The following is a 16,283-nucleotide window of genomic DNA, read 5'->3' on the forward strand; positions in this document are numbered from 1 at the left end:
AAACAAGGTATCAGAGATGTATTATTTCCTGTGTTTTTTTAAAGTTATTTCTGTATGCTTCTTAGAAACTTCACCCCACAAGCTTTGAGAAAAAATGTAATCAGGCATGCTTCTGTGCCCCTGGAAAACATTTGTGTGTGTGTACACATGCATGTCTGTATATGCATTTCAGTCTTTTAGGAAGCTAATGCCCAAGCTTATTTATTTTATTTTATTTTTAAGACTCCACTTTAGGGACTACCTTTTTAGTCCAGGGCTATCATAATATTTCTCAGAACTAAAATTTGTGGTACCCTTAATTACAATGAATTTTTTTATCCTTCTGCCTGGTAAAATTCCAAATTAATTAATAGCTATTTTTTTTTCTCAACGTTTAAACAATGTGGTACTCATCAACTAAATGCTTGTTTTGCCTATGAATTATTGATTTTTTTCCTGCTATTTCATCACACCATGTTTTGAGACCTAGTTATTCTTTTACCTAAATGTTTCTGTTTTTCCTCTAATAATTTCCTATCTACTGTATGAACACAATTTACCTAACTGTGCTGACCATGACATTTCCTTATATTTCTTACCATCATTTAAATGTTGACTAATTTTTTTTCCTACTTAGAGAATTGTTTTTGCAAACTGTTCTAGTAAGAATTAGGTCTGCCAACATTTTCAGATGGCCTGTAAAATTTGCATATTGATTTGGCCATGCCCACATGAGAACTATCTACATATACAGAAGTGCTCTCTTTAATGTTACAAGCATGACTTCTATTAAACATATAGGTAAGATGATTTTCTACTTTTAATGGAGTGTGTTTGTTTTTATCCTGGCTTTTGATTCATTAGTCCATGTGGTTTAAGTCTAAACAAAATTATTCTGATATTCAGAATTTCACCTTTAATAATGTTTTTGAATTTTCTTTTAAAGGTGATATTAGAAATCTCCATTTCAGTCTTTCAACATTTCACTGGCATTACATGATGCTCTTGTCTTTTGCAATTTAATATTCAAATTACATAGATTTTTTATTACTGCATGTGAAGTCCTTCGTCAACTTACAAAGCAGTTAGAACATACTAATACTTTAATACTTCTTTAAGTAATGAGCTAGCAACTGAAAATGTTCATATATTACATATATATAAGCATAAGTGTGTACAATATGCCTAAATGTTTGTATGTATAAATCTCCATGATTAGTATTTCCTAAAGACTAAAGTGATAAATGTTGCCTAATTTTACATTGGTAGCTAATGTTATGAGATAGTTCATAGGTCGGTAGAATGAAATTTTATGTTTTATTTAACCTAAAATAATTCTGTTGATTGCCACCGACATATGTTCACAGTTCATTGTTTGTTGTGTCTAGATATTGTTTTGCTCTTAATGTAATAATCAGGTTAAAATTATTCAACTTGTGCAAAGATTTTGAGAAAAATATGTAAAATTAGATTTTGATCAAGGATAAATGTATCCTTTTTTTTTTTTCTTTTAAGAAAAGAATATAAGTCCTTCAGTCAGTCTGTTTGGGTTACAGCCCTTGTTCTGCCAAATAATAGCTGTGTGAACTCAGCTAGTCATCTAAAGAGCCTAGCAAGGAGGCCGAGGCAGGCAGATCACAAGGTCAGCAGATCGAGACCACCCTGGCTAACACAGTGAAAACCATCTCTACTAAAAATACAAAAAATTAGCTGGGCATGGTGGCGGGCACCTGTAGTCCCAGCTACTCGGGATGCTGAGGCAGGAGAATGGCGTGAACCCAGGAAGAGGAGCTTGCAGTGAGCAGAGATGGCGCCACTGCATTCCAGCCTGGGCGACAGTGAGACTCTGTCTCAAAAAAAAAAAAAGAGTCTAGTGAGGGATGATTAGTCAGCAAGGTAATAAATGTGAAATACTTAGCTCCACACATGACAGGTAGTGAGCTTCTATTATGTGTTAACTGTGTTATTGTATGATCATCTTCGTAATTTATGAGACTTTGTTCACCCATTCAGTCTAGAATTACAATACAAGTTATACTAAAATGCTTCTTTTCATTTGCTGAACTGTTAAAAAAAAATCACTTAATTTTCTTTTAAATGGTATCTACTACTATAAGATTTTCTTGTGTCTGTATATAACTTTACATTTTGAAGTTTAAATCTACTATCTGATCTTCAGCTTAAAGGTAAGTAGACTTTATAGGTTATCCCATTTAACAAGAAAGGACAACAGGAATACAATGATTTTTATGTCTTGCCTAGTTCACAAATCCTATTGCTAATAAAGGAATCACATGGGTCATGTGATTCCTCTTCCAGAACTCTTGTCATGCATCTGTCATTTGCTTCTCAAATATGTTGCAATATTTGTTACTCAACTTACTGTACTCTTCCTCTTTTATTTCACAAGTGTTACATTCCATGAATCAGCTTATCCAAAAGTACTGTTAAAAGGATTTTTTTTTAACTATACAAATGCTAAATGAAAGTTTATTTATTTATTTATTTATTTATTGTATTCTCAAAGTGGATAAAGGTTTTCAAAGCATAATACAATCCTCAACAGGAAATGACTCAAAGTTTATGGAATAAAAATGTAAACATTTCTGTAAATTACACATACAAACAAAAAAGTAAAAATTGTCAAAATAAAAAAAAATTTGTCAAATGTCTGAAGACTATTTTCCTACTAATTATTAAGAAAGGGGCAAAGCAATTTATGGGAATAAAAAAGGTGAAAAGGATATTGTTACAAATGTTTAAAATAAAAATGGCAGCAGGACATCATGGCTCACGCCTGTAATCCCAGCACTTTGGGAGGCCGAGGCAGTCGGATCACGAAGTCAGGAGATCGAGACCATCCTGGCTAACACAGTAGAATCCCGTCTCTACTAAAAATACAAAAAAATTAGGTGGGTGTGGTGGCAGGCACCTGTAGTCCCAGCTACTTGGGAGGCTGAGACAGGAAAATGGAGTGAACCCGGGAGGTGGAGCTTGCAGTGAGCCAAGACCTCGCCACTGCACTCCAGCCTGGGTAACAGAGTGAGACTCCATCTCAAATAAATAAATTAATAAATAATAAATAAAATAAAAATGGCTAATATACTTTAGAAAATTATAAAATTACTGAGGGAAGGTTAACACACAACGTGTGTTACTTCTGAGGAATATAATTGGGGATTGATCATTTTATACTTTTCTATAATTTTCAATATTTCTCTCCATACTTAATACATTTTCTAAAATAAAATTGTGCATAATAGCCAGTGATGGCCATGGCAATTATTTGTTGTTGTTTTTGTTTTTGTTTTGTGAGACAGAGTCTCACTCTATTGCCCAGGCTGGAGTATAGTGGTGCAATCTCAGCTCACTGCAACCTCCGCTTCCCAGGTTCAAGTGATTTTCCTGTCTCAGACTCCTGAGTAGTTGGGATTACAGGCATGTGCCAACACACCTGGCTAATTTTTGTATTTTTAGTAGAGAGAAGATTTCACCATGTTAGCAGGCTAGCCTCGAACTCCTGAACTCAAGTGATCCACCCACCTTGGCCTCCCAAAGTGCTGGGATTACAGATGTGAGCCACCAAGCCCAGCAACAATTATTTGTTAAACAAAAACTGTGTCAGGCTCTGTGCTAAATCCTTCATATTATCCCTTTTAATCTTTACAGCAATTCTGTGGGGGAGATATTTCTACTATGTTTAAGAGAGGTTAAAGTAGTTAGCAATAAGTCATATACTTAGGAAGTGATGAATTACAAATTCAGACTCAGATTCCATTCATTTTCCTAGCAGATGTTCTTAATCCGAATCAAACCATTGCATATCCATGGTATGAACAAGCAGCATAATAGTTTCTCATTTCCACTCATTCTCACTACTTGTAAACCGTTATTATGGTTATAATAGTCTTGTGTGTGTCTGTTTATTCAACTTATTACCAACTATGGGCTTGTTCTATACTATGGGGGTTCAGTGGTGAATTAAACAGAGAAGCATCCCCCTCCTCAAAAATACAACATTCTAGCAGGTGCAAAGACAGGACAAAAGCAAAAGTCAATTGGCAGAATTTCTTTGATGGTGATAAGTGACCTGTGGAAAATAAAGCAGAGAATGGAGAGGGGAGGAGGCTTGTAGGAAGTGGGGGTGATGAAATGGGGAGGGTTGAGTGCCTAGTAATTTTCAGGCTCCTGTCAAGTATTGTACACTTCTCATCTCAGCTCTTATTATTACTCTTTTATTGTTTTCTCTATTCTTTGATTATGAAAATGAGAGCAATGAATATTTTAATTAACTTGATTGTGGCAATCATTTTACAGTGTATACACATGTCAAAATGATTCATACCTCGATAAATCTGGAAAAAGAAGAACAAGCAGTTAACTTCCAATTGCAAGTCAATATAACTAGGACCCGGTAGCCTGAGGATTTAAACTTACATCCTTCCGATTTCTAACCCTATGTGATCTCCCGCAAAAAAAAAAAAAAAAGATTTGTGTCTAAACTGACTGAAGTAGATTGAAAATTATATCCTGTCATTCTAATAAGTTAATCTAGTGTTATAGTGGATTTACATAAAGGTATATTCTCACATAAAACACATCCCTTCATAATATAGTGGGTGCACAGTCTTTTAAAAAATGAAAACCCCAACACTCTTTACTCTAAAATAGGTACAGCATTTTATTGTGTTATTGTTTAAGGTATATATTTTTCTCAAAATCCACAGTGGCAGATTTGACTCAGCTATGTGCTTTCGGGTCTTGTATGCTAAGCTACTCAGGAACTGTTGTCTATGGGATTGAACACTTAACAGCTGTCTCTGGGAATGTAAATTTGATTCTTTGGACTACTCATGGGACTCTGTGACATTTTCCTCTCCAGTGACAGCAGATTTGAATGGCATTAGGCTACTGATTAAATAATACCCAAGTAAGTTTAATGTCAACTTAGGCATCTATTTTGCATGTATTTTTTTCAGAAATATCTTTCTCTGATTGTGATCATATTTTCATTATACTTTAGTCTTTTGCTATGTTTAAAATATGCTTTTTAAAATTGGTCTTATCTGAACCCTTGTGTTGGTAAGCTCTTTCTGAATTGTCATATTAGAGTGTGAATGCATAAGAATTAAGATTGAGAAATAAATATATCAAAGTAGCCTAAATACAAAATAGCTATCTACAAAATATTCTTAACCAAAATAATATTCGTCTTTATACTACCATTTTATGTCGTGCCACCAAGAAAAAAGGTCACAGTTATTTAAGGGAATTACCTTCTTAAGTTTCATGAAATCTCTGTGAGTTACTCTTTTCTAACTGAAAGAATACATTATAAAGAGATTGCATACAGTCATTTTTACTTAATCCTAATTAAGTGGTCTGAGACTTGAAAACAAAGTAATAGACTTACAATATTTTTATGACTTATTATTTTTTAGATAAATGTGTCAGTAAAAAATTCCTCGGGAAAAAAAAACAATGCTCGAGGAGGAAAGAGTGTTTGGGGTTCTTTTTCAGTTGTGAAGCACTACTTGCAAATGAAAGGATTCATTGTGTGCCTTACATGCCCAGAAAAGACAGCATGAGCATTCTAACTATAAGGACTGGTTTAAATATGATCTAATGAACTAAATATATTTCTGCCTGTTATTCTTAGGTTGCTTTACTTCTAAGGCTGTTTGAATGCATTTATCCAGCTATCCTATCAAATATATGCCAGGTTAACCCTGCAAAGGTTTTCCTGTATGATTCTGAGAACAGGGTCTTGATAGTGAAGGTTCTTTCCCCAAAGTGCAAGGCTTTCTATTTTGATTCAATATCAACATAATACTTTTTATGAAAGTGATTTAAGTACTTTTTTATGTTAAAAGATTATCCTCAATAGTAATTCTACTTAGATATATTTCGGTTGAAGAAATTTAAGTAATTTATTTTTTGTAGGAGGACTGTGCTGTGATCATGAAGTTTTTGCAAAACTAACAGAAATGATAAACAGTTAAGAATTCCCAGCTAGAACAATAGGCTGTTTCCTTTTTGAAAGTCAGTTTGTCATCTTTGCTGATTGACAGTCTCCAATTGTTTTCAAAATTATTAGTCTCACGGTATTTCAGAATTACACTGTATAAAAAGTACATTAAATTTAAACTTAATGAAATAAGTTTTACAAGCTCAGTCAAGACAGGGAAGTGAGAATATGATTATTCTTCTCAATTTACTCTTTTCACCCCCGGTCTCAGTTCAGCCTCTGAGAATATGTTAGGGAAAGCTCAGCAAGTGAGTTGCCTTTGTTTTTCTGGCCTCTGACTTAGTTGGATGGAAAATGGCCAAAAAAAAAAAAAAAAAAAAAAAAAAAAGTAATGCTGAATATCTCAGATATAGGTAATGGGTCTTCACCAGAACATAAAAATAGACCCTTATTAGCCATATCAGTAATGTGCTATGTGGGGATTTTTTTTTTCTTTCAGTTCCTCTGGCAACAAACCACACACTGGGATCTAACATTGTAGAGTGCTTTTTTTTGGCTTTTTTTTTTTTTTTTTTTTTGGGAGGGGGGTGTGGTTGCATATTTAAACTCTCACACATTTATGTAATGAGGACTGCAGTGTAGGACTTTTCTGCAGAATACCATTTGATCCCATTAAGAATTGTCCAAATGTTGGAGCATTTGATTGAAAAATCCGTCTTAGCCATTTTAAAGGTAAGTTGTATGATTTTTCTTTAAATAAAAAAGATTAAGGGATTTTTCCCATCACCCAGATGATGGGAGATGACACTACTGTATAAATACTCCTAAGAAGTTATATAACAAGGACAGGAAAAAAGGTGGTAACTGTTTGCTTAGTCACTAGGCTTTATCTAAAAATCAGGTTTGCATTATTTTCAAGTTATCAATCTTCCTATATTTTATGCTTAAAAAGTATTAAAACCATACCCAATGGCATTTCACATCATATGTATAAGTTGATATTTGAAGTGATTTACAATCCAATTTGGATTATTATAAAACTTTCATTTTATACTTAGGCTATTTATACATGATGTTTAAATGATGAAGATCATTATGATGCAGACCAATATAATGAGGTTAGATGTTATAAATGACTTACAGCTCTTATGTCAACATGTTCTCTAATATGCAATTGTTAACTACTTACCAGTTTACAGAGTCATTAACTTGTTTAATTTTCAATCTGAACTGCACAACTTTTGGTGTATCTGACTTGCTCTACATGATCAAATGCAATGTGTATTTTGGATATGTGCTTTTTAAGTGCTTTTCTGTAATGAACAAAGATATTGTCATTGCTACTGGGAATAGCAAAGTATATTACTTTTAAATAATCTGAAATTTAATTCAGTGTAGATTAGTAGAATAAAAATAAATCAAAATTAATGTTTATTTCAATTCAGGAAGCTTATTACAAATAGTACTGAATTATTAGATGATGATATCAAGTTGAAGTAAAGTATAAATCAATTTGGAGGAATTAACTAAAAGCCTCAAATTAATTATATTAACTAAAATTATAAATAACTATAAATGGCATAAATTCTCTAGAGTACATCCCAGTTTCTGAAATCAAGTAGCATATTGAAACCTGTTTTGTAAAGATTTGCATGTACTTTTTAGTCTTTTTCTGTGTAGTTTTAAGTCAGTAATGTGTGTTGAAGCTAAGAAAACATTGCTTTAAATATTAGTTCACAAGGAAACCAAAATGAAATATTTAAAAATGTTTGTTATACAAAAAGTCCAGTGGTCCTTTGGAGTTTATAAGAAAATAAGAATTAAAGTAGAAATCTTTTAATTTACCAGGCTCATTAGTGAACCATAACAATAAACCAAACAGAGAACCATCAGATAATGGGTTAGCCTGGGAAGAATATTAATTACAATTGCAGGTACTTGCACAGAGTGTACTGAATTTGGAATTCACCTCAGAAGTTATAGTTGCCAACCTGTTTTTCTCTTAGGGAATTTTTTTTAACCTTGTTTGCTTCAACACATTTGAATCCTGCATGTGTATGTATTTCCTGTGTCTTTCTTGAAAAGGAAAGTTTAAGATAATTCTGTAACTATCAGATAGTTAATTCTGTAACTATCCTCAGATCTAATCAGGAGATGTTTTTGTTCACTGGCCCAAGATGTGGCTAAAACTTGCAAGTAACATTGTTCTAAACTATTGGCTGTCTTTCCATTTGCATATTTTAATTTCATACATATATGATCACATTTCATTATAATCTGTTTTGCAAATAATCATTTCTACTTTTGTAAAATATACACATTTATTAGATTTTTAAAACACTTAGCCAATATTAAATGCCGTTTTACTATTATGGCTTGAAATGACACTTCATAGTAATATTTCAAAATTACAATAACATTTTCTATAATAGAAATATTTATACATTATTTTACTTCATTTCATTTAACACTTGCAGCCTTCTTTGATGTAAATAAACTCATTTTAGAGAAAACTGTATCACAGACAAACTTCAATACTAACACCCAGAACTGAATCTACATTTCTTGGCTTCAAGGCCCAACATTTTTGGCATTACAAACCTTATAGTGTCTGTTTATAGTGGAATTTGGGGTGTGGAAAAAAGACATTAGCATTCTTGTCTAAGGTTCAAAAATTAAGAATGGGTCTAGATAATACTCTTTAAGTCAGTATGAACTTAAAAGAATAATTTCAAACCTGTAGTAATCCCTGGTTCATGAGTCTTTAAAAGATGGGACTTGCTCTAGAAGGATCCCAAGTATAATATATAAAGTCGAGTTTATTTATTACATTAATTTTTTAAGACTACCATCAAAACAAGTTTCAAATTGCAATATTTGAGAAGTATATAATTTTATATTACAGATGTCTATCAAGTTTTTTTTCTGTTATACATTTTTACCTTCATATATTCTGATAGGATGGAAATGGACATGAGATAACTTCAGTAAGATAAGGTATAGGAGATTTCCTAGTCCAGTTACTTGAAAATTATTTGTGGAGCCCATGGGTTCTTTGGAGATGACTCAGAGCCCGAGTGAAGTGTACCTGGAAAAGGGAAGAGGCACAGTTTCTGCTCCTTTCTTTTACCAAATAGCTCTTCTTTGAACTATCTTTGTATATTGGTATTGTGCATAAAATTTACCTTGAAAGGGGAATTCTATCTCTAAACACGATTTTATAAAGAGTGACCTAATGACCTTATGTTGATGAAACATAATTACAGTTAAGTGATTGTTTTACACCCATTTCTACTACCTTGAATTTGAATCTACATTTTTACTCATGTCTAGGGAACTGTGTCTTTATAAATATACATAGTCATGATAAGAATCTGAATAAAGTTTAATTTTTAAAACTAACTTCTATACTTACGTAAACTGTTGAATGAATTCCCCCAAGTCCTACAAAAACTAGATTTTATGGACAGACACTGTATTTTTTAGGTAAGGAACTCTCTGTATCAAGAGAATGGAAAACAGAAGAGTGTAGTCTGGTTTTCTATCCTAAGAAAAAGTGGGAGGAAGGCTTATAGATAGAAAAAAAGAAAATTTTAGCTATCTACTGATCAGTAAGAAAACGTCATTTAGGTCTGACAATTATCTATGGTACAAGTACCCTGGAAATGTAAAACTTTTCAGATTTCATAGTTTACATCCCAGCAGATGTTACTTCAGGGCCATGCCTTTTCTGGGTGGAGTTTCCCAGGGAACACAGCTTTATAAACACAAGGGATTAATTATAGATGCTCCGGAGACTTGCTCTAATATTCTGAACTATTTACTGAAGAGGTTTCTTATATCTCAGCCTAATGCGGGCTTTGCAAAATACAGAGACTTCACAAAAGTCTCTGTTTCTACTGGGTTCCCAATATAGTGGAAGGGTATTTTGCTTAAAAGTTCATTACAGAAACACTGTTGACCTGACAACCAAAAAAGAAAAAGAAATTACAAGTTATATTTTTCCTCCCTCTTTCAAAGATGACCCAACGGAATAGGCTCCACTCATGGATTCTACAAAAGGAATAGGATTTATAATCTATAAACTGGACAGCAGGCAACTGAGCTACCTATAGAATCAAGAAAGGCATGAAATTAGTTGCCTATTAAAACATGTCTTCTTATTTTCCCTTTCTTCTTTATACAAGTCTCAATTAGTTTTCTGTATCTTGGCTTTCTAAATTTAAGTACTTTAAGCAGGAAGTAAATTATTACAGATACAGTATCAATATCTTCTCTGTTTCTTATAAAGAACAAGTAACAATTAGTAAAGAATAAAATTTAATCTACAATTAGCAAATGAAATTAATTACCTATTTTAATATATAAGGAGCTTTGTTATTAAGAAAACTGAGTAAGCATGACCCAAATTTTTTATGCTCTAGATGGCTAAATTTGGTGGAATGGTGGAGACAAACTACATTCTTTCTCTGAAGATAAATATAGATGGAAAAGCTGTTGACTGCAATGTGCTATTTAACCTGAGCTTTTCTCTTTTGTATTTGGTACACATCTTACGTAGGATATTTGGTCCTCCTTTGCCTCAGGTGAATAAAACTAATTATAATTTTGTCATATGCAACTTAAGGATAGAGTATGATTATAATAACAATACTTCATTACTCATGGTATCAAGGCACTGAGTGATAAATGAACCCAACTAGTGTCACGTATTTTGCCTATTCTTAGGAACAGGGTAGAAACTTAATAAGAGGGAATCAATCAGTTGAAAATTTGAACAAATAGACAAGTTCAGTTTGTCTAGCTCTTTTTTCAAAATAGCACATGGATTTGAAGTTCTGTTAGGTTAATACTTGTAATTTTGCTTATATCATCCTGACCAATGTTAGATTAAGAACTGTGTAACCATAGAATTCAACGGAATAAATTACTAGGTACTTCTGTTTTCTAATGTATGTGACGACAGCAGTGGGATGTGTACACTATCTCACTTCAGTTTTAAGTTCACAGCAGACATAGGCAGTACCGAGGCCTGTCCATTGCTCAACATATCTAGGCTCAGAGTCCATAGAAGTTATAATAATTAGTTTTCAGGTCTAGAGAGGGAGCCATTGGAGAGCATGCACTACTCCCTGGGTTCTTCGGTGGTTACTGTTGGAACTCTTTACCCCTTGCAGAAACTTTTCTCTGTAGTGCATAGAGCTACTTGAATAAAGAAGAATGATTTGGGAAAGGCCAGATAGATTTACAACTAGGTTGTGGCATAGAATCTGGAGAAGGGCAAATATATGCATATATACCTATTCTAACTGCTATATATTTATAATTTTAAATCATTTTGTATCACATTTGTCAGAGTTGCAAATGATATTAATATTGAATGAGTAATTTTTAGTGACGTTTATGTGGAACATAAAATAACTTTCCTAGAGAGATAACTTAATCCTTGAGTTATATATGTTTTAAATAGATTTTCATACTATATTAACAAAACTGGAATATGACACTGGGGGTTTCCTGCTGCATTTTTTATATGGGCTCATAAAGCTGTGGGTTTCTACAGAGGTTGTCCTAGAGCTTCCTAGCAGTGAGGATAAAGAGTGGAGTGTTAGGCAGGAACAGGGAGACAAAGTTAGGAAACAGAGTCTCTGGGTTCCAACCACTGTTGTGGAATCACAGTCATTTTACCTAATAGACTTCCACATAAGAATTGAAGAACCAGTTCAGCTGCTTAAATTAAAAATGGCTGATCTCATTTTACACATGAGGAAATTGAGGTGTAGAGAGATTACGTGGTTTGCCCACTTTCATTTAGCAAGACAGTGACAAATCAGTCTTTGGCTTAATCTTGTCCCCTATTCTCAATTGAACCAGCTGGGATTCCTGTATTTTAATTGTTTCCTTAAGTATAACTTGCGGAAAATAGTTGGGGATGGTCTATGAAATGGGCATTCAATAAAACATTATGTACCTAATAAGCTACCCTAAATCTTATTATCAGTTCATAACATACAGAACACCAGCATGACATTCTCTAGTTAGCAATAACTATGGTTGCTTAAAAGATGGTTTCAAGAAAAGTTTCAAGTGCTTTACAATTATACATTGCAAAGGATATTCTATTTGACAATATCCAGTCCTGATTACCAGCATTAAATTACTCGTTCCATTGCATTAGGACAGCCACGGACAAAGCCATATGAGGTAGCATGGTATATGATTTCCAAGGGCAGGGAAAGCTATTGTTACCAGTCCACCCCTGCACAATTATAAAAGCCAGCCCTACTTGCTCAGTGAGACATAAAATTCCATAGGAAAAACAAATCAAACAAATCACTTGTTTAGATTTATGTGTGTTCCCTTTACATTAGAGAAAAATGACACTAAAGAACTAGTCAGTCTTCTTAATCACCAAGACCTTGATGTAAATGAAGTTTATTGCATCCTATGGTTTATACTGAAAAGTACCCTATGTAAGGGAGTAGGCAAAGGGGAATCCCAAAGGTGAAGGGAACATATGTAAATAATAAAATTGGCAAGAAAAAAAAATTTAACATTTATTCCTACATTTTTGGGGAAAATATCATTTTTGTATTCTTTTCTTAGCTCTACAAGTCATATTTCTGAAAAACCATATGATTATTAAAGTGGAAATAAATACTAATACAATCATAAGAGTGGTACCTCTGTTGCAAGAGAGTGTGGAGGGAAAACCTGAAATTATAACAAACCACAATTTTTAATACAATTACAACATTAACGATATTCTATGTGCCCTTTTTTGACTGTAGCCTTCATTCTGTTGGCACATATGTTTTCTTTGGCCATGAGCATTTCAAAGTAGAGAATAATTGTTTATAGACTATAAAGCGCATTCTGACTATAAATGACAGGCCAACTCCATTATTGACAAAATGTCATTACAACAACAACAACAAAAAAGTTCAAATAAATGAGTTTTCAAATACTAGTTAGAATTAACTCTTATTATTACAGTAGGATCCACTCATTTCACAAATTGTATTCTTTCTTCCAATCTTTATTATTTTATTTTATTTTATTTTATTTTATTTTATTTTATTTTTTGAGACGGAGTTTTGCTCTTGTTGCCCAAGCTGGAGTGTGATGGCATGAAACTCTTCACCGCAACCTCTGCCTCCTGGGTTCAAGCAATTCTCCTGCCTCAGCCTCCCAAGTAGCTGGCATTATAAGTGTGTGCCACCACGCCCGGCTAATTTTGTATTTTTAGTAGAGATGAGATTTCTCTGTGTTGGTCGGGCTGGCTTGAACTCCCAACCTCAGGTAATCTGCCCTCCTCAGCCTCCCAAAGTGCTGGGATGACAGGCGTAAGCCACCACGCCCAGCTCTTGCAATCTTTATATAATCACATACTATGGCTGGGCACGATGGCTCATGCCTGTCATCCCAGCACTTTGGGAGGCTGAGGTGGGTGGATCATGAGGTCAGGAGTTCAAGACCAGCCTGACCAACACGATGAAACCCCATCTCTACTAAAAATACAAAAATTAGCTGGGTGTCGTGGTGCACACCTGTAACCCCACCTACTCAGGAGACTGAGTCAGGAGAATCACTTGAACCTGGGAGGCAGAGGTTGCAGTGAGCCAAGATCGCGCCACTGCACTCCAGCCTGGGTGACAGAGACTCCATCTCAAAAAATAATAATCACACATTTTATAAAGATACCAAACAATAGATTGACAAACATATGCTAACACAAACTACCTGATTTTCACAGAATTAGCATCAACTGCAAATGACAAAATAAACTATATTGTAGTTGAATATTTAGGGAAAAATTATTTGAGATTAGTAAGAAAGCAATGCCATAGTTGAAACAAGAAATCCTCTACATTTTATATTTTCTTCAAATTCTTTATACCTGTAGGCTATTCAAAGTCATTAATAATAAAACTGAAAATAAGATATTTAAAATAATTCCATGTTTTAAACAGTTTTTAGGACAAACAATTCAGGCCTGAACTCAGTATTCATGAACATTAGACTTTCTTTCAACAGTTATTTTAAGTATGGTGATATTAGAGAGTGCCCCAGTATAAAATTTCTGGGCATATTTTTTTGTATTTACCCATGCTTTTCTCATTTTCACAGATAGCTTTCAAATGATTAGAAGAATTGATTATTTCTGCGACTCATCAGTTCATTTCCTGTAAAATTCATGTCTCGCTGTTGATTTGTGAATAAGGTATAGTAAATAAAACATCTGTTACCATACTTGCTTATCATTTAATGGAAAACACATCAGTCAACCCACATTCGGTTTGCAGGAGAACTCAAGAGAAGGTGTGGCAAGCTGTGTTGGATGTGAGGATGCAACAAAGTTGCTGAGATAAGGGTGAGAGTTCTCCTTAGATAAGGTTTCAATATGTTAATCATGTGTAGAAAGAAAGTTAAAAAGGAGGAATTTGAAGAATTTCAGATATGACATTATTAGTTCTGTCACTGGTAAGCATTAGAAGCAAGAAAAGGGAGGTGGACTGAGTAAGTCACTTTGGTGAAACAAAAAGAAAAGCATTTGTTTATTTATAACTGGCAAAATGATTTGTTTCAGTGGGTGTTTTCTTTGTACTTTGATCTTTTTGTACTGATATTAAAGCTTCTGTTTTATGATCTCTTTCTAATGATAGAACCAGACCTTGTAGAAACCACCTCAATCGTATCCAGGAGTTTGCAAGAAACAGGTGCTTAACACTAATTCACCTCCTGAACAAGAAAAATGGGCTGTGACCGCAACTGTGGACTCATCACTGGGGCTGTCATTGGTGCCGTCCTGGCTGTGTTTGGAGGTATTCTAATGCCAGTTGGAGACATGCTTATCCAGAAGACAATTAAAAAGGTACAAGTAGTCCAAAGAATATGCCTTGTCATTTTGATTCATTCTGTCTTCTCTTTTTTTGCTTTATATTTACCTGCTTTATATTTCCTGGTAACTGCTAATTTGTATCTTTGACATAAAGGTATTTATGAACCACTGCAACTCTATATGATGTGACTGTATGTGAAATGTTGTAAGTATAATGTATATTTAACATGACTCCATTGCTATCTTAAATATAAATACCAAATTCTATTAAAAGCTGTCTATAGGTATGCATGTTAGAAATAATTGTTTTAAGTTATGTCCAAAGAGCATGTTGGCATGCTTTTGAATAGGAAATAAGTGAGTATATTCTGTAAAAGCACATTTATAAAAGAAGTTGTACTTTAGTTAATACTGACAAAAGTAAAACCATGTGTGCGTGTGTGTGTGTGTGTGTGTGTGTGAGATGTGTTTAATACTGAAACAAATCCTTATTGTTAGGTAAACTTGTTGTTTGGTAATACACTGTTTAGTAATCCACTATTTTTATATATGTGTAATCTCATTATCTCATAAATATTTTCTATTTATGAAGCTTCATATTTGAATCTTAGAAAAAGGCTTTCAGAAATATGCAGAACATATATTAGTATATAACAAATTGACTATAGTGTGAAAAAACAGAGTGATTGAATAGATGGGCTTTGCACAACAATCTAGAATTAATCTCCCCCCAGCCCCCACAGCTTATTGGAATTAGCTACACACTCACTCATCAGAAATGCTGATTGATAGAGGGAAGAAGAGAATAGAGGGAAGCAGATCTGCTGAAGTTCTAAATGAGGGATGGCAAATTCAGATGGCTTCAGGAGTTTGGATACAGGGGTTAAACAAAATTTAAGGTGCCAAGAACAAGATAAAATGAAGAACAGGAACTGCTGTGAACTAGACTGTGTGTTTCCTGCCAGAAGACATAAATGTTCATTTTATTAAACATAATACTGGCCAAATAAAACATGAGTTCTGCCTTCAACTCTCTACCTGGTTAGGATGGCAATGACCTAGACAAAGGGTTAGTAAGCATAGTGCACAATGGAGAACAGCAGGAATTGAATTTTTATTAATTTTTTATTGCTATATTGTTACCATTTTTAATATTTTTGATCCACAGTTGGTTGAATCTGCAGACCTGGAACCCATGAATACAGAGGGCTGATTGTATTGTGTTTATTGCTAACATATTGCAGAACTTCAGCCTCATGCATTTAACTGAAAAAAACATGTAAATTGATAGTATCCCCTGCCTTGGAAGTCTTAGTTTTCTTGATAGTATTTTGATATAGGCCAATGGAAACAGACAGGTAATAGTGAGGTATGGGGCTTATCTAATAGTGAGATGGAGTGGCCGTTGATCTGACATCCTTCCTACTCTATAAACTGTGTTCTCACCCAGATCTGATGCAGAGAAAGCACAAGATCAGTGTCTGTGTTAACACA

General features: G+C 33.8%; 1 protein-coding gene and 1 long non-coding RNA gene across 8 annotated transcripts in view; one reads left to right on the forward strand and one right to left on the reverse strand.

Moving 5' to 3' along the window:
• CD36 (CD36 molecule) overlaps window positions 1-16,283 on the forward strand; it is a 77,166-nt gene that overhangs the window by 32,576 nt on the left and 28,307 nt on the right. For 3 of the 5 annotated variants that reach the window (XM_003896398.3, XM_009203546.4, XM_009203545.4), the window contains exons 2-3: window positions 14,078-14,171; window positions 14,614-14,822. In XM_003896398.3, the coding sequence (XP_003896447.1) occupies window positions 14,703-14,822 (120 nt within the window). In that variant the 5' untranslated portion in view covers window positions 14,078-14,171; window positions 14,614-14,702. Of the gene's footprint in view, window positions 1-6,378; window positions 6,680-14,077; window positions 14,172-14,253; window positions 14,322-14,613; window positions 14,823-16,283 lie in introns of those variants that run through there. The other 2 variants (XM_009203547.4, XM_009203544.2) reach the window with 2 other exon arrangements.
• Window positions 1-16,283, reverse strand: part of LOC103883116 — a 35,131-nt gene that overhangs the window by 4,586 nt on the left and 14,262 nt on the right. For 2 of the 3 annotated variants that reach the window (XR_004183190.1, XR_645223.3), the window contains exon 3: window positions 8,890-9,035. This is a non-coding gene — a long non-coding RNA (uncharacterized LOC103883116). Of the gene's footprint in view, window positions 1-7,136; window positions 7,261-8,889; window positions 9,036-16,283 lie in introns of all 3 variants that reach the window. The other variant, XR_001901073.2, reaches the window with a different exon arrangement.

The sequence above is a fragment of the Papio anubis genome, chromosome 4 (assembly GCF_008728515.1).
Source record: "Papio anubis isolate 15944 chromosome 4, Panubis1.0, whole genome shotgun sequence".
Taxonomy (NCBI): Eukaryota; Metazoa; Chordata; class Mammalia; order Primates; family Cercopithecidae; genus Papio; species Papio anubis.